This window comes from Panthera uncia, assembly GCF_023721935.1.
Source record: "Panthera uncia isolate 11264 chromosome B2 unlocalized genomic scaffold, Puncia_PCG_1.0 HiC_scaffold_24, whole genome shotgun sequence".
In the NCBI taxonomy this organism is placed as follows: Eukaryota; Metazoa; Chordata; class Mammalia; order Carnivora; family Felidae; genus Panthera; species Panthera uncia.
The window spans coordinates 4470824-4495468 of NW_026057580.1; the positions used below are offsets into that span (position 1 = coordinate 4470824).

The 24645-nt window shown below is 45.1% G+C and overlaps 1 protein-coding gene across 3 annotated transcripts in view; it reads left to right on the forward strand.

The window, feature by feature from the left end:
- Positions 1 to 24645, forward strand: part of BTBD9 (BTB domain containing 9) — a 413047-nt gene that overhangs the window by 350483 nt on the left and 37919 nt on the right. The window contains exon 10 of one of the 3 annotated variants that reach the window (XM_049652739.1): positions 1012 to 23031. The exons of the other annotated variants lie outside the window; for them this stretch is intronic. Coding sequence (XP_049508696.1) covers positions 1012 to 1072 — 61 coding nt within the window. The 3' untranslated portion in view covers positions 1073 to 23031. Of the gene's footprint in view, positions 1 to 1011; positions 23032 to 24645 lie in introns of those variants that run through there. 3 annotated transcript variants of the gene reach the window in all.

The window sequence follows — 24645 nt, forward strand, 5'->3', positions numbered from 1 at the left end:
TTAGCATAATACCATCCAGTTCCATCCACGTAGTTGCAAATGGCAAGATTTCATTCTTTTTGATTGTCGAGTATTGTGTGTGTGTGTGTGTGTGTGTGTGTGTGTGTGTGTGTGTGTGTGTATATAGCACATTTTCTTTATCTTTCATCTGTCAATGGACATTTGGGCTCTTTCCATACTTTGCCTATTGTTGATAGTGCTGCTATAAACATGGGGGTACATGTGTCCCTTTGAAACAGCACACCTGTATCCCTTGGATAAATGACTAGTAGTGCAATTGCTGGGTCGTAGGGTAGTTCTATTTTTAGTTTTTTGAGGAATCTCCATACTGTTTTCCAGAGTGGCTGCACCAGCTTGCATTCCCACCAACAATGCAAAAGAGATCCTCTTTCTCCACATCCTCACTGACATCTGCCATTGTCTGAGTTGTTAATGTTAGCCATCCTGATAGCTGTGAGGTGGTATCTCATTGTGGTTTTGATTTGTATTTCCCTGATGATGAGTGATGTCATCGTTTCTTAATGAGGCATTCCTTTCCCTTAATAAGAGCATCTAACTTCATGTTTTCTTGAGAAATGAGGATTCTGATAGAAGGAGGTCTAGAGTCTCCAGTTCTGTCCAGGTTCTGAAGTCTTATGCCACGTAGCACAATTATGTCAGGTGATGAGGCTTATTCTTTTTGCCTCCTGCCAGGTGTCTTTCAGTGTCCTTTTGTCCATGGGGTCTGTGGACAGCACTGTAGTTCATTATCATTGGTTTCCCTGCATGTTTGGTTGTATGCATTCGAAAACATTCTGAGAAAGGGGTTCATAGGCTTCACCAGATTGCCAGAGAGAGCCACGGCACAAAAAAGGGAAGATCTAAGGGTCAAAGGAATATTCACATATGTCTGCTTTGGATAAAGCAGACATTTTGATAAAAATAGGAAATGTTGGTTACAGACATCTTTGTAATTGTGTTATTTACTTTTTTTTTTTTTTTTTTTTTTTTTTTTTTTTACCTGATTTCTAGTTGTTCTTCAGTCACCTTTCCATCTGGTGTGCACCTTAGGTCTGGGGCCACTTGCCGCTAAGGTGAGCATGTCAGGCTCGTCCTCGTTACTGACCTCTCTATCTTAAACCTTGAAATTGGTGACTTCAGTTGTTCTGCTTCAGCCAGTGCTGCTGAGGGCCAAATGAAGTTCACGCTGAAACCGAGTCCTCCTCGCCAGGCTCAAATTTCAGAATCATTTCTCCCTTCACAGCTGCATTTGTACATCAGTCCTGAAAGTTGTTTCTAAAAGATTAGGGCTAGGGAAATGTAGCCAGCCCTTGGCTTCACGTCAGCCGATGCTCTAGCCCTTCAGGCCCACCTGCCCCCCTCTCAGGGCTTCCTTTTTCCCGGCAGGAAGCCTGTGCAGATCTTGATTGATTCATTCAACCCATTTTTATGAGGTACCTTCTGTGAGGTTGGAACTATGCCAGGCAAGCATCCACCTGACCACAAAAGTCAAGAGCGCATGGGAGTGGGCTGGTGCTTGCATCTTGGCGGCCCCAGTTGACTACCGAGAGTGTGAAGTGCAGGCTGTCTGTGGGTTAGCAGTTTACTGTTCACCTACTGCTTCCCAGGCCCCCGGCTGGTAGAGACATCAGAGCCCCGCCCCCAAGGAGGGCACAGGCTAGTGGATGAAATAACGTGCGCATGGATAAAAAATGAAAATCTGTGTTGGAATTGTTTGGGTTTAATGTAAAATATTTCAATCTCAGCCTTTATATTAGGGATTTTGTTCTTGAAGTACTTACCAGTATCTTTCCACCAGAAAGGGAAAGTGTGCAATACAGTACCATTAACTGCACGTGCAGAATAAAAATCCCTGGACTAGACATCAGGAGGCTTGGCTCTCAACCATAGTTCTGCCTCTGACTGGCCAAGCATCCTAGGGCAAGTCCTTTACTCTCCCTGTACCTCTGTCTCCACCTCTGTAAAACACCAAAGGCTTATGTGCAGGCTCTGAGAACTGTACTTATTAAAATAGTACAGTTCATTGTTATCAACAAAAATGTGAAACAGTTATGTAAAACATAAAGTACAATGGATTTATCTCTAATGTTCCTTCTAAAGTTTACATACCACAATTCTCAAGTCCTACTAGGGTATGTGTTGGCTGGACAGATGTACCGACACCAACATGCATGTATGCTATGCATATAAAATATATATGTGAGCTTTAATAAACTCCTGCATGTGAGGTAGAGCCAGCTGCTTCTCTGTCCTCTCCCTAGCCCCTGGAAACTCTCATTTGTTGCCATGAACCGGGCCCAAACAGCTACGAGGAGCTCCACCTCTAGAGAGAGGCCTGCAACCTCTGATATTCTTGTTGTTGAGTGAAAAATAAATAAATAAAATGAAATATATTAAATACCTTGAGCTTCCTGGAGATAAAAGCTGTAATACATACACTAAAGTTATATTTGAAAGAAACGTGGTCATGTAGAACAACGAATAGAGGTTAAATGACTCTGTGTTGAAAGAAGGGTCAGGAAGTTCACCTCTTCCTTCTACAGTCACTAAGTACACACCTCATGACTGGAAGCCGTTTCCTAATGAAATATTAACATCCAGTAGATGGTGGGTATGCATTAAAAATGTTTTAACATTTGTATTTTTAGCATGGACACTGTGGTATCAGTTAAAATAATTAGCCCTTGCCTTTAATCTAAAAGCCTTATCTCTTTACTCTTACTTTTTTAGAAGGCAGATGTTTTAAAACTGATTTGAAAATCAAATTTGCCCTTCAGTGATTTCATTTGGAAGAAACATAGAAGTAAACATTATAAAGGAGGCTTTTCAGTACATTATGCATGCAAATGTGGCAGCCGAATTCAGGTTCACAAGTGGAGGTGGATGACTGTTCTGGTTGAGAAAGGTTGAGTTGTTTAAATGAATACAAAGGTCATCCACCCTCAGAGCGTGTTCCTCTGTCATTTAGTAGCAAGGCTATTGCTTCATGGTAAACTCTATCTGCCAAAAGGGAAGAATTGAAAGGCTTTGGCAGGCAAAGTGAAGCCGCGTTAATCGTGCAATGGCCGTGGATCGCTTTTCATTGAGCCCCTGCTCTCTGCCTAGCCCTGTGCCGGCTGTAACAGAATGGGGTTAAGGGGGTTTTGTGCTCCTCTGGAAATACCCACTGCTGGTGTTGAGGCTGTGGTTACAGCAATTAACTGTGTCCTCAGATATATTTACAGGTTTGTCTGATACTCCTCGAGGGTCTGGGACTATGTCTTATTTGTTTCTGAATCACCAAAACTCAGCACACAGACTGACATGTGGTAGGAGCTTAGAAATGATTCGTGAGCAAATGAATGAATGAACTTATGAATGAATGATGAGGGATTATATTTTGGGGGCATTTTTTCTTAATGGAATGGGAACACAGGTTTTTCAGACTTACAGGGAATTAATTAGATAAAGGTTATCACTACGGAAGAGTGGAAAATGAGATTGAAACTAATCCAAACCAAATTCTTGCTATCTGTCCAGGAGATCAAAAACCTGAGCCCTCCTACATGTCTGTAGAGAAGTAGTCTCCCAGGGGCGCCTGGGTGGCGCAGTCGGTTAAGCGTCCGACTTCAGCCAGGTCACGATCTCGCGGTCCGTGAGTTCGAGCCCCGCGTCAGGCTCTGGGCTGATGGCTCGGAGCCTGGAGCCTGTTTCCGATTCTGTGTCTCCCTCTCTCTCTGCCCCTCCCCCGTTCATGCTCTGTCTCTCTCTGTCCCAAAAATAAATAAAAAACGTTGAAAAAAAAATTAAAAAAAAAAAAAAAGTAGTCTCCCATCTAAGGAAGTGTGACCACCCTGCCTACATTTTGGATTAAAAACCCTATAGGCCTAGCTCCTCACTGGGTGGATTCAGGAACAGGATGAGTGGAGCATCCCTTGGGAAGAGCTTGCTAGAGCAGGCAGGAGGAAGCCTGGGCTTTAGGAGGAAGCTTGACCTCTTTATGTGATAGTAATCCGTGATCCAGAGAGACTCGTTTAAAAAGGTCTCATTAAGGGCGCCTGGGTGGCTCAGTCGGTTAAGCGGCCGACTTCGGCTCAGGTCATGATCTCACGGTCTGTGAGTTCGAGCCCCATGTCGGGCTCTGTGCTGACAGCTCGGAGCCTGGAGCCTGTTTCCGATTCTGTGTCTCCCTCTCTCTCTCTGACCCTCCCCCGTTCATGCTCTGTCTCTCTCTGTCTCAAAAATAAATAAATGTTAAAAAAAAAAAATTTTTTTTAAATAAATAAAAAAAAATAAAAAGGCCTCATTAAATGAACTGCAGCTCTAAGTCCAATGACAGTCAGGAACCTTCTGGGAAGAACTTTATGCTATGCTACCTCTCTCTTGTATCTTTTATCTCTTTCTATTTAAGAATCCTTATTTATCTCAGGTTTCTTAGGGAACATGATAAAAACTTTTCTGGGTTGTTCCCTGTTTTCTACCCTCCTTTTCTGCCGGGATGGTTCAGATTAGGCGGGAGGTTCCATGTGTAGCGCATACCCCCTCCCATTTGCTCCTCTGGCACTCTCCTCAGCCTGGGCAGACAAGACCACCTTCGCCTCTGGTGTTGGACTGGTGCTGATGGCTCCAAGAGTTTTTCCCGAATACTTCTGGCTGAAGCTACTTCTACATCTCTAATCATTGGAAAGCATAAAAGGGGCTTCTTTTAACAAATATTTTGGCATGCACTGCACACAAGGGAGAGTCAGCACTACATTCATACTCATTGTTCTGTGTCCTGAATCAGGTTGAGAATTCACTGAACTCCTCCTTGAGCCCTGGAAAGTGGACTTTCTACATCATAGGTCTCCCTAGGAAGCCCTTGGAAGGCAAAACTTTCAGTCTATTGACAAACAAAAAAGTCTCTGAGTTTCTTAAGAACCTAAGTCATTCCATGAATAAAAAAGATGTGGTGTGTATACATAATGGTGTATTACTCAGTCGTGAGAACGGAGGATATCCTGCCATTTGTGACCACATCAATGGACCTTGAGCACATTATGCTAAGCAAGATAAGTCAGACGGAGAAAGATAAATACTGTTTATCATTTATATGTGGCACCTAAAAAGGCCAAACCTGTAAAGTGCGCACGCACATGCACACACACACACACACACACACACACACACAAAGTAAAATGGCAGTTACCAGGGGATGGGGTGGTGCATAAGAGTGACGGTGTTTAAGGGTACAAACTTGCAACAAGTAGTAAATAAGTCCTAGCGATCTATTGCACAGTATAATAAATATAGACAACAATGTTATACTATAATTATGTAACTGATAAATATCACTACAATGGCAATCATATGATAATATGTAAATGTATCAAAGTAACACACTGTACACCTTAAACTTACACAAAGTTACACATCAGACATTCAATAAAAAAATTGTTAAAAAAAACCTCATTCAGGGAAGAGAAAGGGGTGGGGTGGGAGAGGTGGAGTGTACCTGCCAGATGCACGGATGACTGATCTGTTAGGAAGCAGAGACTATGCCAGCCCCACTCATTTGTCTTTGTGTCTCTCAGAGGCTGGTGTAGAGAGATGATGAAGGAAATATCTCATTGGTTTCCTTTACATTTGAGGCACTCGTGTAGATATGAGCCAAGAGAGCTAGCACCGGGGTTCTCCATTTTACCCCTGCCCGTAAAAGCATCCTCTGTCAGCAAGGGACAGCAGCAGCCTGTGGGGCTGTAGACGTCCAGAGAGAGCAGGGGATGGCGAAACCTCCACGACCAGCTTCACATGATGGCCCCCGGTGTCCTCTAACGAGAACCCCGAGGGGGCCGTCTCACAGACTCCTCAGGGTCCACTCTTCTCAACTTCCTTCTCCCCTGCTGTCCCACACAAGCTAATGCCTTCTTCTATATTCACATCCATTTATTCCCCCAACCTAGAAACATCTAATCATACTCAACTCATTTCTTTCCATTGTCTAGATCGATTGTGTTTGCTTCTGTCTTCTCACCGACTCTCAGCTGGTCTCCGCAGCCTCCCCCTCCACCTCCTGTCTCTCTTCCCTTTCTGCCTCTATAGTTGCCATTATAAAACAGAGCTATCATACCACCACTTGCCCACAATCCAGGTGTCTCTGCCTGACATCTGTAGGATCTCTGCAAGATCCTACAGTCTGACCCCAAACTTCACATCCACCTCTTTTCCTCTTGCTTCTGTATCCGCCCTCTGCTTTCAATGCCGTGGGCCCCTCCTTGTTCTCTGGACCTGATCTGTGCTTTCTCGTCTTGGTGGAACGTCCATATGTTATTGCTCCTACCTCAAATGCTGGTCTTTATTGTCCATCCCTAACCCCTGCCCCTTCTCTGGCGAATTCTGGGTCATCCTTTATGCCCAGCCTAGTGTTTGTTCTCTATGAAGTGCATCACGACCCCTCCAGACTAAACGTGGAATAGCTAGAATCCCCAACTCAGCTAAATGTGGGAACCGCTCTTCCTTGATCAGCCCTGAAACTGGACTCACAGACTTAGCAAGGAAGCGGAGGATTTCAGGCCTGGCTAAATGACGAAGCCACTTAAAGGGTTCAGAAGAAAGTATTTTAATTGCATGGTAAGGAGGGCAGAACTGAATCTGGTTTGTTCACTTCCATGTTCCTGCCATTGGTACAAGTTCAGTACATGCTAATGTGCATGAAGGATCCAGGAGACCATGTGTGTCCTGATCTAGAACTTAAAAGTCACTGCTGGAACTTGAGGAGCTCGTGGATAACATAGTCGTCAAAAAGGAACTGCGGGACCCAGAGACTCCCCTTCTAGGCATACACTCAAGAGAAGTGAAAACGTATGTCCACATAAAAGCTCGGACATGTGTGTCCATTCACAGCAGCACTAGTCATAGTGGCCTCAAATTGGAAACACTCCAAAAGTCTACTAACTGATGAATGGATAAACAAATGTGGTACATCCATGGAATAGTATTTGGCCATAAATAAAGGAACGGAGTACTGATACATGCTGCAACCCGGATGAACTTTGAAAACATTTTGCTACATGAAAGAAGCTGTGTATTATATGATCCATGTATCTGCAATGTCCAGAATAGGCAAATCCATCATAGAAACAGAAAGTGGACTATGGGCTCCCAGGGGCTGAGGGTGTTGGGGAGAATGGGGAATGACCATTAAAGGGCAAGGCGTTTCTTCTTGGGGAGATGAAACTGTTCTAAAATTGATTGTGATGACAGTTTGCACAACTCCGTGAATATACTAAAAACCATTGAATTGTACACTTTGAAAGGGTGAATTTTATGGTACGTGAATTATATCACACTAAAGCTGTTATTTTTTAAACAGAACAAAGAGTCAGTGGAGCATTCCCAGGTGGGGGCTAAAAGTACCCTTGCACGAAGCAGGAAGGACTCGTGTTAGGGACTAGGGACAGCTCCTCACAGTAGGAAGGCCCTCACATTGCCCCGTTTTGTTAGCATGAATTCCAGCTTCCAGACCCCCTGCAGCTTTGGCTCACAGAAGGACCACACTGCTGTTGGTGGGCTCTTAGCTCCTAGAAAGAGACTACACTGAGACCGCAGCAGAGAAACATAACTTCTCCCCACTACATTTTCTCTGCCTTGTCCTTGCAATTCCTTCGAGAAGGAAGAAGAGAGGCATGGTTAAGAAATTCACTTTTCCCTTCTCTCCTGTTTCCTGCTCCTGTGTGGCTGGGCCAGGGATTACTGCTCTAATGCATTTTTAATTTACAAATGCAAATTCAGAGATTTCATTCTGGGGCTTTGGGGTGAGAAGAGAGCAAAATACAGACCAGAGGGCCTTGCTTACATAGTAAAAAGAATGGTCCTATTTTCCTCACATGTGGCTGGGCCACCACTGAGCCATTGCAGCCCCATTTCTAGCCCACTTAATATGTTGGATACCAGGTCAACAGTATGAGTTCCTTCTATAGAGTCTGACATTGTAATGGGACTCTAAGTCAATAAAATTCAAATTTTAAAATCAGAATGATTCTTGCCCCTAATGTTACACTAGAATAAGCATATATAAATGCACAGGTTAGAGACATTTACATGAACTTGACCTGATTGAGCAACAGCCCTCATAAATGGTCCTTGTGATGTGAAAACAATCTAATCCTGTAACCACAGAGCTACATGTGACATGTTAATTCTGCACCAACATCATACTAGAGGTCTCTCAGAGTGCATGGTTTTTAAGTGGCATGTCTGTGTTATCTCACATAATACATTTTTACTACCAATTATTGTCGGACCTAACTCACTGCTGGTAATTCTGTTTGATTCTTTAATAGCATCATAAAATATTGATAACAAACCAAAGTTGATAACAACAATGGTAAGAAAGGAACCAAGAACCATTTTTATTAATACAAGGGAAGTCATAGCAAATTTATTTCGTTTCTCCTGATTCCATAATTCTCACTGTTATTCATCCATTTAACAAATAAATTGAGCACCCACTAAGTGTTAGGCACTGAACAAGAGTAGACAAGATACGTACTTACATCAAGTATACATCTTAGCAGGGGGAAACAGGCAATAACATAAATAAGAAACTTCCAGCTACGGATAAATGCTATGAAAAAAATCAAACAGAATAATAGATAGTGATGAGGCTGTGCTAGGCAAAAAGCAGCTACTTGAGCTCAGGCCTCTCTGACAAAGTGACATTTGAGCTCAGTGATATAGAAGCCAGCCTTACAAAGGCTTGGGGAAAGAGAATTTCGGGAAAATTTAAGGTCACAAAGAAGAAATGAACTTGGTGTATGTGCAGAACAGAGAAATAGCTGGGGTTGCCAAAGCTTGAGGAAGGAGTCAGAGAGTGGTATGAGATGGGATGGAGAGGCCAGGACCTCTCAGATCGTATATGACCTTTAGGTCTTGGTGTAAGGAGTGCAAGTTTCATTCTAAGAGCAATGGGGAGGGGCGCCTGGGTGGCTTAGTCAGTTAAGCATCCAACTTCGGCTGAGGTCGTGATCTCACGGTCCGTGAGTTCGAGCCCCATATCGGACTCTGTGCTGACAGCTCGGAGCCTGGAGCCTGCTTCAGATTCTGTGTGTGTGTGTCTCTCTCTCTGTGCCTCTCCCCCGTTCATGCTCTGTCTCTCTCTCTCTCAAAAATAAATAAACAATAATAAACAAATTAAAAATTAAGAGCAATGAGGAGTTGTTGGAGGGTCTTAAGCAAACGAGTGGTATGAACTGATTTCTACTTTTTAAAGATCACTCTGGTGGCTGTGTGAGAAATGAATTGAAGGGAGGTAAATATGGAACTGAGAGACCAGTAAGGAGGCTGGTGCTATAACCCTGAAAAGCCATGATAGGGTCTCAGACTAAGGTGGTGACACTGGGGATGATGGGAAGTGGTTGGCTATGGAAAACATACTGCTGATGGACTGGACGGGGAGCCAGAGTACGGATGGGAGAGAGGAGAGAAAGAGCTCCTGGTATATACCTTTTGACTCTGTCCTTAGTCCTGGACATTTCAACATTTCACTGTTTTAATCAATGCCCTGAAAGAAGACAGAAGGCAGACGTGAGATTTAAAATGATCTCTCCATCCTCTAATGTGGCACCAAACCAACAGGATGGGTTTTAATGGGAATAAATGTGATGCCCTCCATTTAGGTTCAGAAAATCAATTGTACAGCACAGTATGGGGGCAGTGAAGCTTGAGAAATGTTTATGTGAAAAAAAGCTGTGGTTTTAGTTGACCACAAACTCAGTATGAGCTGTTAGGATGAGGCTGCTACAAACGTGAGGCAGTCTTAGTCTGCACTGGCTGCATAGTGTCCATATACCCACGAGACCTTCCTCTTGTGCTCTGTGTTGGTCAGGACGCATGCATCCATATTTAAAGAGGTACGTTGAAGATGACTAGATGATAAGAGTTCAGGAAGCTGATTCATGATGGAGGGGAGTGGGCAGGGTATCAACTGAAGGAACCAAGGATAAAACAAGACCCAGGTATGACAAGACCAAGGAAGTGGGTTGTGAGGTCACGATAATGATCTCTCTCTCTTTTTTTTTTAAAGTAAACTTTATGCCCAACATGGAGCTTGAATTTATACAACCCCCAGATCAAGAGTCACATACTCTACCAAATGAGCCAGCCAGGTGCCCCTGATAATGATCTTTAAATGTCTGCAGAGCCATCTTGTGGAAAAGAGACTAATTCTATGAACCCCAGCAGTCGGCACTAACATTTTTTATCCATACCTTCAACACACATTTAATGAGCATCTACTCTCTCCCACTTAACAATTTTTTTTAAGCTCCTGAACTTACGGTGCTCCGTTACGGTCCAGAGAGACACATACATAAATAAATAAATAAGTGCAGTAGAGTATTCCAGATGCCACCGTAGAAGTGTTCATTGAGTACAATGGGGACACAGTGGAGGGAGCGACCATTCCAGCTGAGAAGGGTTAAGAAAGGTCTCTTGGTGGAGGTACCACTTACACTGAATCTTGAAAGATGAGTAGATGCTGGCTGGGGCACCATGTAGGGTGGGGAGGGGTATTTGGAGGTGCCTCAGGCAGCAGGAGTGACGTGTGCAAGGGCATGGGATGTGAAGTAGCTTGGTGTGTTCATGGTTTGGCATGACTAGAGAGTGGGGTGGGAGGTCCAGGGACTTCCCCTTCTTGGTTCGGGGCTGAGGAGGATTTGTCCCACAATGTACCCTGGGCTGCCCCTGAAGTATAGTGTGACAACAGGGAACAAGCTGGAGAGAAGGCTGGAGGGACAACCTGGGACCAGACTGTGGAAGTCCCTGGATGCCATGATGGGGAGTGTAACCTTGGTCTCCTCTAATGCAGAAGAGAGGACTGCTAAAGGTGTGCTTCGTTCAGGTAGATTGTGCTTACAACAGTAACTAGAATGAATTGGCAGTAAGAGAACCAAGAGACAGGAAAACAGGGAAGCAGCAGTTAGAGACGAGGGTTAACGAGCATCTACACTAGGATGGGAGCGGTATTCCGGGTGAGAAGCTGAAGTGGGGTGGGGAGCCCTTTAGGGAGAGCAAGAAAAATTCTCTCTGTGCTCTAGTGCCCCGGGGCAGTGGGGCAGAACTGGGGCAACCAGTCAGCAGGCTGGACAGCCAAGGGCCCAACAGAGGCAGAAGGGCTTCTTCTGGGCCACACACATGTTCCAGAAGTGCCAGATGGCAGCAGAACCCACTGTTCTCAAGTCTGCCCACCAGTCTGTGTCCTGGTGCCTGAGTTCTCAGCATGGAGAGACTGCGGCCTTCTCCCATCATGCTCTCCCTCAGAGCCCCATCAGCAGGAGGAGCCGCAAGCACAAGACAGAGTGGCCCCTCATTTTCTTCACAGACACAGAGTCGCGGACTTCTGCAGAGGCCACTTCTGAAGCACTCTCGAACCACTTCCTCAGCCAGCTGACTCTGGCTGCCACTGTGGCCGGCCAGCCCTGCTGTCTCGTCCGCCTCGTGCCATCAACCACTTTCCTTCTGTCCTGCCCCACCAGAGCAACGGGGACAAGGACAGTCACTGCCGTGCATGTCTAGGGCTCTGTAGCATCCGGCCAGCCTCACCATGTGGCTCTTTATTCTACAGCCATTTTTGAGAGGCTCATTGTTCATTCCTTCAAGAATCTCTGGATTAGAAATCTGAGGAATTTGAAGCCAGCGGGTAGCAGAATCTAAGCTGGGAAGTGCAGAATAAGTATGTACCCTTAAAACAACAGCAAGTGGCAGCACTAATGCCTATAGCCAGGACTTCAAAGCACAGACCCCAACAGTGGTCCCATTTGGAGAGAAATCAGAATCCCAGCATTTTTGAAAACTTGAAGAAAGGAACTACCTGACCGTCTGGATGATGTTCTGCGTCTCCTTGCGGTACAGCATTTGGTCTCCCTGTTAAGTGGCCTGCACAGGGGAGGCTGGAGGTACACGTTGGATAAGAAAGCCACTCCAGGACACTCTTGTGAAGTGTTGTAAGCCTTGCGCTGCCCAAACCTCTGCTTGTCTCAGCTGTAAAATCCTGGGTCAAATTGTGGTCATAAAGTCTATTGCTTCCAAAGCAACCCTGCTGTCTTTAGGTCTTTGTTTTATTCAGGGCTGCTCTGTGAGCTATAGCTTGCCTTTGATGGGCCACAGCAGTGTTTTTCATGTCTAACTAGTGTGTTAATGTTTGTGAGAGGCTGTGGTTAATTGGATCCCCACGGTACCACAAATGGCTTCAGACGCCGCTTACGTTGGGGGAGGTAACTCTGTGACTGTGTGCATGCGTGTGCGTGTACACATGTGCACTCACACCTGAGCAAGCACCAATGAGACAAGTGTTCTTGGGTCCAGGTCTCAGCTTTGCGAGTGTTAATACTTGTTTTTCCAGAGTCAAAAGTCTTGGCATCATCCCTAGATTCTTAACCTTTCTTCTCTCACACTCTTTTGTTGTGTGTATTGTTCTCGGGCCGATTGGAGCTGCTGAGCCAGACTCTTCTCGACCGTGGCTTAACCCATACTCGCAGACCCCTTACGAACTTCCACCATCTTGCTGGCTGCTGTGTGCCATTCAGTCCCCATTTACTGACTTTCCTTTCTCAAGGTTGTAGCACCAGCAGGGGCTCCCACTGTCCCAAATCTGTAAAAGCTTTCAAGTACCTTCCTGTTGCCCTGTCTTGCTTTGTTTTGTTTGTTTTTCATCACTGCATTATTTAAGGGCTCATGACTGACAGCCATCCCAGACCCAGCCCCTTCTTCCTCTACAAAAGCAACTTAATATGAAAAGGAGCTGTTCTGCCAGGGCCCAGCCTAGGGGCCTGTGGGACTGCAGCTTTAATTCTCAGGCCACAGGCCTCAGAAGGCAGGAAAGGGGGGCAGGCAGTCCAGTTCAAATGGGTGGAGTGCTGGTGAGGTGGGTGAGGAGCCTGGGAAGTCCTGGAGAGCCCTTGCCCGGGATGACAGGACACAAGGGCAAAGGAGCCAGCAAGTTAAAGGCTTTCAAAGCGAGGTGAATCCATGCCCACAAGCACACCCCCACAGCCATGCACACTCACAACCACATCCGTACCCACTCCATACACACAAAGGGCTGGGCTGCTGGGCAGGTCCACAGCAGGTGCGACTGCCAGGGGAGTGGGTCCTCTGCCATGTTACTGGTTGGCTGCCTGACAGGCATCTGTCTAATCTCTGTAACGTCCACTGCCTCTGACAGGTAATGTGATGGGCTTGTGGGATTCCTCTAGGCATGCCGTTCAAGAGATGATCCTAGTGTTGCTGGCATGGTCCATTTTCTCCTCACAAACTTCTCGTGGTTGCAGGAGGGGCAGGTGAAGTGGGGCTCTAGGGCGCCTCCATCTTTTTGGAGGGGCACTTCCATTCTGACTCTCTGCATCCCATGTCTATAAAAAGGCGAACACTCGCCTTCCCCTGTTGGGATGACCCCCGGAGACCATGACTTCTCTAAGTCACCATACTTTGAATTGTGCAATCCAACCACCGAGATAGGGATCAGCGTTTTAGCATTTTTCCAAAGAGAGGGTTTCACACTCCCATCCCCTCTCTAAAACCAGTGGTGACCTATTTCTAGGAACTTGAACAAGCCTAACTAACATTCCTGTGGGTGGAGCAGAGGGCAAGTCAGGGCAGGTGTTTTTGTAAGGAAACAGGAATAGGTAAGTACCCTGGGGCAAGGCAGGCTGCTGTGCCCTAGGATTTGGGATGCTTGGAAAGCAGAGAAGTCAATCTGCCTCTGGCTTCTAGCCTTATATTCCATCCCAGCCAAGGGACTGTGCTCGCTCATTGAGCACAAGTATTGTTAGTCTCTTTTTATGTGTGTGCCATACCTGCCTCAAATCCGTGTACAATGAGGTCATCTCCAAGTGGTAAAACTCTGTGCAAAAGTAAGACATCACTAGATCTCTTCAACTAAGTCATAATCTCCTTCAGATCCAAGATTGCCTCTGACACTTCTTTGGACTCTCAAAGGTAGTCCCTAATCTCTGCTCTTTGCCTGGCTGCTCAAGTGACCATTGAGCCACACTGGTTAAATGACCATTTCCAGGCAAAGTTGGCCTCCTCTGTTAGTCTCTCTCATAGCACCCTGTTTTTCTCCTTCATAATACCTGTCACAATTTATAATATTACATTGCTTGTAATTTACTTACTAATTTCTGTCTTTGCTGTAGACTTTAAGTTTCATGAAAGTAGGACCTTGTCTGCTTTGTTCATATCTACATTACCAATACCCATATAATACCTGGCACATATTAATATTTTTTGAGTTACTAAAGGAGTGGTTTTGCAGGAGGACATTAGCCACTATAGAGCCAGAGAATGCCTCTGTTCTCCTAGATCGTATCAACTAGGGAAGTCCTTGACCTTCACCAGTTTTTCTGGACTAGCTTCTTCATGAATCCTGAGCATCCCACCTCTTCCCATGACCACTGAATTTGACTGCTGGTGACTTGATTCAAATGGATCCCAGAGCCTCTAGGGACACATCACTGGGTAAGAAGTGGCAACTTCCTTAACCAATTTGTCTCATTCCATTTGTCCCTGGTGTTGTGGGAGGTGAAGAGATGGGTGGTTTTGAGGCTCTGGAGGCACAGAGCTGGGTAGGTGGACCTCTGACCAAGCATGCAGGGCCAAGTGCAAAGGCCGCCCTGGGGAGCATCCACAAAGAAAGCATACTCTCATATCTTCCTGTCCATGGCGACTATATGTGCCCATCTCATAGGGAAGCTCATTAAGACATACATTTCACCACATGCCAGCAAGAATTCCATCAGAAGTTACTTACCTTAAGCTGTGACTTTCTGACCCACATTTATGGGTTTACCCAAATTAAATTGTGGAATTGCAGCATCACACTTCATTATTACCTTGAAATTACAATCCCATCCTGAATGACCAAGCCTTGTAAGCAATGTAAGCACCACCTGACACGCACGCTCTGAAACAAGTCCCATGTTAAGCTGCACAAGTGTGTAATGGGTGATACTTGGATAACTCTGATTAAATATATAAATCATGAAAATTAGAAGTGGGAAAAAAGTCAGCTCTCTGCTTGGATTAGCTACATACTACTGTTTGGCTCAATAATAGATCATTTTCTCTCCGCAGATCTTGCTCTTACACAGCATTTTTTTTTTACATGTTTACCCTTCTTTCATGGCACTTCCTTGCCCATGTTCACACCTTCCAGTAGACAGAGCCTCTCCATTTCTACTCTTTGTACATTGTGTGTACTTTGGCTGGTAATCTCTAAAAGGCTTTGTGCAAGGTTTTTAAGTATTTTTCATCCAACATTGGTTTTGCCCCAAGGATCATCTTCCCCCAAGCAGTGACACTGGATTTTGACAATCCTTTTCTTTCACATCATTATGAGATGGCCCTCATCCAGAAGTATGCTCGTGACCATATCCAACATTAGGAATATTGCTCAGAAGGCCAGGGGCTTGCCAGCTGAGCCAGGCAGACTGATAAATCCAAGAAGAGGAATGACAACATAGAAAAAGAGGTTGTGCAGGCCAAAAGACTCGAATAAATCTTACTACTGAATTATCCATACTTCAGAATTATAAAGAACTCCCAGACACTCCAAAAGACTATGGGAAGAAGACCGACCAATACAGGGATTTCAAAGCAAGATGAGAAATTGGGCAAGTTAGGGGAAGATGTTGGGACTGGGTTTAAATGATTAAAAAAAAAAAAAGAAACAAAACAAGAATGAAATAAAAGAAAACATTTGGCTGAAATGGAAAGGTTGAGCAGGAGCAGTGTGACAGGGTGGGGACAGACCTGTGGATGGGGGAGGAATTGGGTAAAAAGAAAGATAATTGAGTATCTAAATCCCAAATGCCTATGCAAGGACAACTTCTCGTGTTTAGAAGGGTGGTTATCTGGCACTACAGTTCGGTGGGTTCAGCTGTTAGAATCCTTTTAAATTAGGGGCACCTGGGTGGCTTAGTCAGTTAAGCATCCAACTTCAGCTCGGGGCATGATCTCACAATTTGTGGGTTCGAGCACCACATAGGGCCCTGTGCTGACAGCTAAGAGCCTGGAGCCTGCTTCGGATTCTGTGTCTCCCTCTCTCGTTTGCCGTCTGTCTCTGTCTCTCAAAAATAAATGTTAAACAAAGTTAAGAAAAAAGAATCCTTTTAAATTCTTTATTGTGATAATCTACAAATCTTCTCCCAAACTCAGGATTATAACTTCATTTCTGCTGGTTCACACCACATCAGATCTATTAAAAAAAAAAAAAAAAAAGGTACAGAATGGGTAAAGAAAGCAGTGAGAGGAGATAGAATGGAATATGCCAGAAAGACCATCTGTGGCCACCCCCCTGCTTACATGTGTGTAACATGTCTAGCTATAAGTGAACATTTTATATGGATGTCTCATTTACTTTTGATGTATGTGGTGTTCCTATTTTTGAGAGACAGAGGTGAGTGTTGTATATTCTTTAGCTGGAACCTTTTCAGTTCATGGTGCCTCCTTGGGATTATATTCTGCATCTCATTTTGTCCATTATTAAAATCAGAGGTTTTTTGTCAAGTCAATAAAATGATTGAGTTATCAATGCTAATTTAGTCCTTTCTCTCTTCATCAGTGTGATTTTGAAGCATTTTTATTAGTACCTTTAAGTGCTATGTTTGAGTAGCTAAAAGTCCTGTTTTTTAAGACAAACCTTATATTTCAGTGTCAGATGTATCCAATTCATGATAAGTGCTTAGACCAGTCTCTTAGCTTCTCTGGGTTTCATTTCTTCTGAACAATGAGTAATTATGCCAGTTCCTCCCTACGTGTAGGGATATTTGGAAGGTAAATGAGATCACATCTCTGATAGCACTGCCTGGTCTTCAGAGGAAATCTGCAGTATTGTTACTGGGCTGTTACTGCTCTCTTCCAAATTGCACAGCACATAATGCTCGTGGCGCCCACAGTCTAGCTGGGCTTTCACTGGCAAAATGATTTAAAGGCACTGGCTTGTCTCGGGCCGTGCTCAGGGTTCCCTGACGTTCTGTGGGTAGGAATCTGGTGGTGCTCTTGGCCTCGTGTGTGTACAGTGGGGTGTTGAGTGTCTGAGCCTGGAATAAAGAAGGTGGCAGTGGGCTCCTGGTGGGAGGCTTTTGGACGGGAGGCGTCTGGGATTATAAGAAGGCAGGTGCTGACTTACCTGTTTGCCAGTTTATTTTCTTTGGGGGAGGCAGTGTTTCAATTTACTGCATTCCTTGGAGGTTTGACATATCAATTAGATGTTATCGATGGTAATAGAGGGGCAGTTGCTGTAAATGTGAAGTTTTTACTGGTAGGCCATGAAATGACACCCCAAGGGACTGTAGCAGAGTGGCATGATAAATATTGTGTTACCTGCACACGGGCAGAGGGACTGATTAATAGGGGAGGATGATTCTATCTCCTGCACTAAAATGTTATTTATTCATTTGCTGTCAATCAAACCTTCTGTTCTAATTGGCTGAAAGGTTAAATCATCAAGATCTGCTCATAAACCAAGTTAAGGTAGGAAGAAAAGCAGCATTAAATCATAATCAGTAGCTTGTTTATTTACAGCATTATTGTATCTGTGTGACCTTGGAGAGCCTCTCTCTACCCTCTGGTTACAGTAGCGGCCCTGAGCTGGGGACTCACATGCATGAGTGGAGGTTGCTGGAAAGGAGGAGATGGTTGCCGTGCCTGGTGGTGTAGCCAGAATCTGAAGAAGGCAGTGCTCAGCACAGTGTTGCCTCAGCGTAATTAAACCACTGCTACTCTTTCTGCTGCATTTTTAATGTATGGCTCTGGTATTGCACAATACTTGTAAAAGGAAGACTTATTTTCAAAAAGACAAATATATTTCCACACTAACAGTTTTATAAAGATGTCAGTGAATAAGTATAGGCACCATTAAATCACATTTTAAAGGCAGGCTTCTCATCGTGATAAATCTGCATTATCAGGTCTCATTTCTGAAATGAATCACGCATTGTAAAACTTTATGGGAGTTGAGTTAAAGATCCCTTGTTGGCCAGTACAAGTGTATATTGTCAAACCACGCAGGAAGGGTAGCTTCAAATCCCAGTGAAAGTGCTGATAGGGTGACACCCCTTTCTTAGAAGCCGTATTTCAAGTACAAGCTACTTTGGGGAGGTAAGAAGCTTTTCTCACTGCCAAAGAAGCTTATTCAAAGAAAACCAAGAGTAAACTCCCATTCAAAGGTTCTCTCTACTCAGCTTGGCGCCACGAGGACACAGCTTGCTCTTCAGTGGGGCTGGTAAAGGTCAGTAACCCAGAACCACAGCGCCGAGGTGGAGGGAGCCTGTGCTGACGAGGCGTGCTCACCCTAGCATACTGTCCTCACCACACGTACCACCCGCGACACACCCTGCACTCCTGCTCACTCACCCCCACCTCCTCCTTCAGCAGTCCAGACAGGCAGACACTGCAGCCTAAGAAGTGACTGCCCTACCTTTATCTTGATGTTTAACAAATTCACTTCCACGGTTGTTTATTTGGATATTTTAGCCACAGGTAGCCATGTCAGCTCATGAATCGTGAATCTGATAGACCGTATTACCATGTTAAATACCATCAATCTGCCGTATTAAAAATAAATTTGCCAAAGAGGGTCTGATCGTCACCTTTGTGGAGGGCATCTGCAAGATGACCGCTGAATGCCTTCCTCAAGGTTTGAAATCATTTGCGTGTGTATTTTAGGTCATCGTATCTGTGGAAAGGTGTAACAAATGTTTCTAGACGGCTCGTATGGCAAAAATGGCCAACGTGATCTGCTTTTTCATCTTCAGTGACTGCTGAGTTCATTTTGCTGTAAGAACACACACCCACTTCATGACCACCCGGCTTCATTGTTCCTAGTGAATTACAAAGCTGTGCGGTCATGACCACCCAGCCTCGCTCGTTCTGGTGAATTACAAACCTGTGCGGCTGTGTTGTTCTGCAGTCAGGTCGCACGTGAGATGCCGACACTGTCCTACATGGTAGGACAAAATTGGAGGTTGCTTCAAGTCTGAGAATTAATCAGAAAGAGGAAAGTTAAGAAGCTGGACGTGGGTGGCTAATTCAGTAAGGAGAGACTACTTAGTCTAAAGAAGAGATTGTGATAAATGAATGTCCTCGTGCTCCCTCTGAAGGAACAGACTGAGCAGCACTGGAGCGTGTGGCTTCTACCCACTAAACCCTCCACAAAGAGCTAGTCAGTCATCAGTAGCTGCCAGTGTTAACAAACCTGGTGCACACTCCGGGGGGTGGGGGGCACTCACAAAAAACTGTGTAGGAAGTCACACTCAACAAATTGATTGTTTTCCCCTATCAGACAAAATGTCATACCCACCTAGAAATTAAATTTCATAGAAATGACATATCGTGTGTAACTAGTCATTAAAGGTTTGTGCCTGAGAAATACGCAATCTGCTGATCATTGGGATTTGAGAATAAAGAAAATTAAGACAACCAGTGTTTCCTTTGTTATGTTGCCCAGTCATCATAGCTTCACATGGCTCTCCATGTTGAGTTTCTGTCCGTGTTACACACACTCAGCCTATAGGCTAGAACTCAGGCAACTGGTGGTAGATGTTCCAGATCAAGAACGTCAGAACTTGGACATGGGTTCAACTTCCTGCTGAGATGGAAGAGAAAATTTGAGAACATCTCTGCAATAGGAAGGGGCAAAAGTCCAGATAAGCAGTCCTAGGAGGAAGTCTGGTAGGTCCAGGAGGTCGTTCTAGAAACAGCACAGCCTAGGAGCTGGTACTTAGGGAGTGTTCCAAGCAAGGTGCAGAGACCCCACCTTGGATATTGGAGTTCAGAAATAGACTGTTGGACTGGAAAGGTTATAGCAGGACCTTAGGACTTTAGGGAATGGAAGGAATTCAGCAGAGCAGGGGTTAGGGCTGTATTTGGCCCACAGCCTGTTTTTATATGGCCTCTAAGAATGGTTTTTACATTTTTAAAGGGTTGTAAAAAAAAAAAAAAAATAAAGAATAGTATGTGACAGGGAGCTATGTGGCCTAAAATATTTACTCTCTGGCCCTTGATAGTAAAAGTTTGCTGACCCTGGGGGTAGGCGTGGACTTGAGTACAGAATAATTACTGGAACGTGCTTGTTGAATGACAAGGAATGAGGTGAGAGCCAGTTCCTAGGACCCAACTACTTGAGAACAGGGTCCAAAGCAGGGCTCACCTTAGTGCTGAGTAACTTCCTGCAGAACCCCCCCCCCCCCGCACTTAGGGTGGGGGGAGATGGAACTAGGTAGGGACTGCAGGGAAGGGAGAGTCAGGTGGGTCCCACAGCAGGTGGAAATCCCTCAAGGACACAGGTAGTGTGGCAGCAGAGGGATTTCTGACATTTATAGTAACTCTTTATAGAGGGCTCTCCCAGCCTCTGCTTCCTTTGACTCCCTGCAGGATAGGTATTTTCCAGGTGTGACAGCAAGGACTCCAGAGATCAAGTGATTTGCCCAAGGCCATAAAGCTAGTGAGTGGTAGAACCAGCCAAAACCCGGATATTGTCACTACTGGCTGATGAACTTCCTGCTCCAACACAGCTCCTTTCCCAGGGTAGTGATCCTTGGCCAGCAAACCTCTTCACCTGACCAGGATACCTGTGGAGTACTTTGGAAAGCTGGATTTAAAACCTTCCTGCTGGGTCACCTGGGTGGCTCATAGCACCTGACCCTTAATTTCGCATCAGGTCATGATATCCCAGTTCATGAAATCAAGCCCCACATCAGGCTCCACACTAGCAGCATGGAGCCTGCTTCAGATTCTCTCTCTTCTCTCTCAGACCCTCTTGCTGCCCACAGTATCACTTCCATGTCAGTCCCCCATCCTCACTACCACGTAATTGTCTTCTTATGTCTTTCTGGTCGCCTTATTCTAAAACTACCTATGATTTTTCCAGCTTGCTGCCTTCTACCTAGTGTAACATAGGCTTGTCCTCTTTGTTACAAAATAGAACAGTGGATCTCAAAGTGGGGTCCCCCGTTCATCAGCATCACCTGGGAAATGGGAACCTGTTAGAAACTCAAATTCTCAGGCTCCACCCCAGACCTGCTGAATCAGAAACTCTGGGGGTGGGGGCTGGCAGTCTCTGTTTAACATACCCTCCAAATGCTGCTGATGAGTTTGAGACCCCCTGGAACAGTACGTCAGAATGTGCATCAGAATCTTATGGACTACACCTCCTCCCTCCCTGTGGGAAGCCCTGAGCCTAGGGCATGTCAGTGTTCCCTCCAGAAGGTGGTTCCTGTATTCTTCAGTGACCATGAGGGTGTTAGTGACAGCTACAGCACAGGTCAGGGTATACTGGTTCAGTTATGAGAACCAGTGGGAATTTCAGTGCCACGGCAAATTCTTCAGATGCTGTCATCAGCTGCTAAGCACCCCTGTACTGGGGGGAGAAGTTTAAGAAGATGGAAAATAAACCTGCGACTGTACATGCAGGGACCCAGACCTGGGAGTCCCAGTATCCAAGATCTTCAGCAGAAACCTGTGTTTCCCAAATGCTGCATTGCTGTGGAATGCATTTTAGTGTCCCTAACTCGACTCAGTCACTATAAAAAGAAGGCTGAAACAAGACCCCTCTGAAGAGCTCGGCAGAGCCTATACCAGTTTGCTGGTCCCAAGTCTACTGCTAACAGGGTATTTTGACCCAAAGTTGGGAGTCATGATCATTCCCAGAAAAGATTATAAAAATGAAGAAAACGAAAATCATGAAAACAAAGATGGATATCCATATCCACCACCAAAGATGGGGCAGCCATCCCCAGTTATATGCTCTGAGTCAACAAATGTAGCAGTGCCCGCTGCTTTCCAAGTTCAGTGTGGTTCTCTTTCACGACGTTTTGTCACATCCGGGGAAATGGCTCCAAAAAGGACATTTGCCATCTTTAGTCGTAGAATAGAGCAACGGTCCTTCGTGAGGAGTGAAGGGCAGAAATATTGATATCCTCCCTAAAGCTTTAAAATTGATGTTGAGGGGCCTTCTCCCGGGGGCAGTTTTTAAGCTAGAGCTGGAGCTGTTCTTAGTGACGGCACTGTTGGTTAGGGTTTTGTTGTTGTTGTTGTGTTCATCTGTAGTTCAGAGTCTCAGATCTAGAATTCCGCTGACTTGATGGAAAAAAACAAGCTGAATGACAGAACAGCTGAAATTTCATCCATTTCTACACCTCACACCCCACAGCCCTTCAGGACTACACAGCAGGACACCAGCGTGATCCTGATGGGGGCAGAGCCACAACGAAGCAGGGAAAAGAGCAAATCCTCTCGCAACTTCAGGAAAATCTACTCTGTGCTTTCACACACTTGGTTGAACTTTTCAAAAATATTGACTAAACAACCTGCCAGCTGTGATTACCAACAGCTCTATTTGGCAGTCGTTGACAGAAAGCCAATGGGCGTGTGCAACGTCATCTAGTGCTAACAGGGCCTTCATTAGCAACTGTTGAGGAGATGAGTGCTCTCCTGGACCCAGAAGAGTGATTCCTGTCCCCTGGTGGTGCTCACTCAAGCATCAGTAAACTGTTTGCTTAGCAAGCCCAGGGGCAGACAGGAAGCCTGCCTGTACATCTCCATCACTCTGAGGGTTTTTTATGTCCCGAGCTCCAGGAACACAAATAATATTCTTTCTAAGCTGCTCCAAAATGCAATTGATAGAAAATATCATGGAAAAGGTGAATTGCCAGACAGTAAGCCCTCATGACCGAGAGCTTATTCATAAAATGATGACAAATTTATTGCACACATTCACTGCTGGCTTTCTGAGATTAATAGCTGATCTATCTGATTTTAAAGGCTGACAATGGAATCAGAAAGAGTTACTGGTCAGTTTTCTCACCCATCCCTTCACCTAGAAACCTTCCTCCCCAAGAAATAATACAGAAAAATAAGCTGATTAAGCTTCAGCAACCGTCTTACAGTATTTTATTGCAGGAGATTTCCACGTGCCAAGGGTAACTTTTAACCTTGTTGAATGCAGTTTGACTTCTTGGCATCTGCCTTCAACTCTGCAAAGCCCTCAGGGCAGGGGACTAGCACAGCAAATAACTAGGGGTAGATTAAAACACAACCTGAAAGGAAACCATATTTTTGTGCGTGTTTCATGGCTGCTTGTTTACTATGAAGTAGTAAAGAAGTCATTGTTTGATGTCTTAGCCTTGGGGCATGAGCAAAATTCAAAGCAGGTGTTAAGAGATGCACTGCATCAGATCTTGGTCCCGGACACATGTGTACACACACAAACACACACACCTGTGTGTACACACGACGTCTAGGTTTACAAAATGAAGGGAATCTCTGAGGTTGCTGGCCTGAGGGGACTCAGGATTCATCACAAACAGTGAGATGCCTCCCATGCATTTTGCATCTATGGTTTTGATCCTGATTTTGCTCCTATGGCTTATTAAAATGATCCAAACAGACCCCTGACCTCCCATACCTCCAGCCACTCTCCTTGCCCAGCTAAATCCCCCTACCTGTCTTGGCATTTGATTTTTGTGTCATAAATTACCTAAATTATTTAACCTAATTTTGGTACTTCATACCTGCCCTGGTTGTCTCCTGTCCTGTTGCATTGACCACCATGTTTTATAAGCTCACAGGGAGCCAAGGGCTGCCTCTTTCCCTCCTGCACTACGGTGGTGTGGCTGAAGACACTAAGACGAGCAGAGCAGGGTCACAGGGCGGAGTTCTTCCCTGCCAGCATGTAGGCCTGAGTCCAGGGAAGAGGTCAGAGAGTGACTCAGAACCAGGAGAGCCAAGGGGGCCTGCAAGACAGCACACGCACCCAGAAATCCATTGATGCTAAGCTGGGGTGGGGGGTGGTAGTGACTTTTTATCAAGAAAGTGTTTGAAAAGAGAGAGAAATTATCTTTTTAAGTTCCACTTTTTTATTAACAGAAAATGTCCCAGAAGAAAGATTGTTACATACTGCCTTACATCGGCTTTAATTGTGTTGAATGTGGCAATTTATGCAAATTCCAGAAAGGGCCTTTATGGGACCTGCCAGAAACACTTGTCACCTTTTTATTGTGGAACTCATATCAGAGACTCCAGTGCGTTCAGCGGCTCTAGGCTAATCTTGGACGGCTCCATGCAGAGAGTGATAGGTTTCATCATAAAGAAACATTCTTTTGTACTCTGGAGATTTTTAAAGCTCTCCCCAATGCCCCCAATTTCTTACCTGTTCAGCTGCAAGTATCAGGCCCTTAATGGCTGGAGAGGGAGAGTCTATTTTTAAGTTTTCACTGAGTATCTCCCCAGTGTTAGGTGCTGAACGAATTTGGCATATGTCATCAGATCTGGAATACCCACAGGAGCTCGGTGTAATTTTAGTTATGAAATTGGTCAGATTTGATTCAGAGAATGCCTGGCAGTCCTTCTGGAGGGCCACTGGCTCACCTTAGGTGTATGTGCTGTGGTGGGTTTCTGAGGTCAGGGTCGAGTTTTGTTCTGCACAGGCATTTGGCGTGAATTTCCATAAAAGCAGCCCTTTTTTAAAACCTGCAACGCAGGACTGTTTAGTCCTCATTGTGTTCTCAATCCTTTTGGTATTTAAAACACTAGGAAACGAAATTGCCAAATTCTTAACATTTGAAAATTGGCTCCTGCTCAGGCATGGTCCTCACATTTCCAGCGTGCATCTCCGAGGGAACGTGCTTC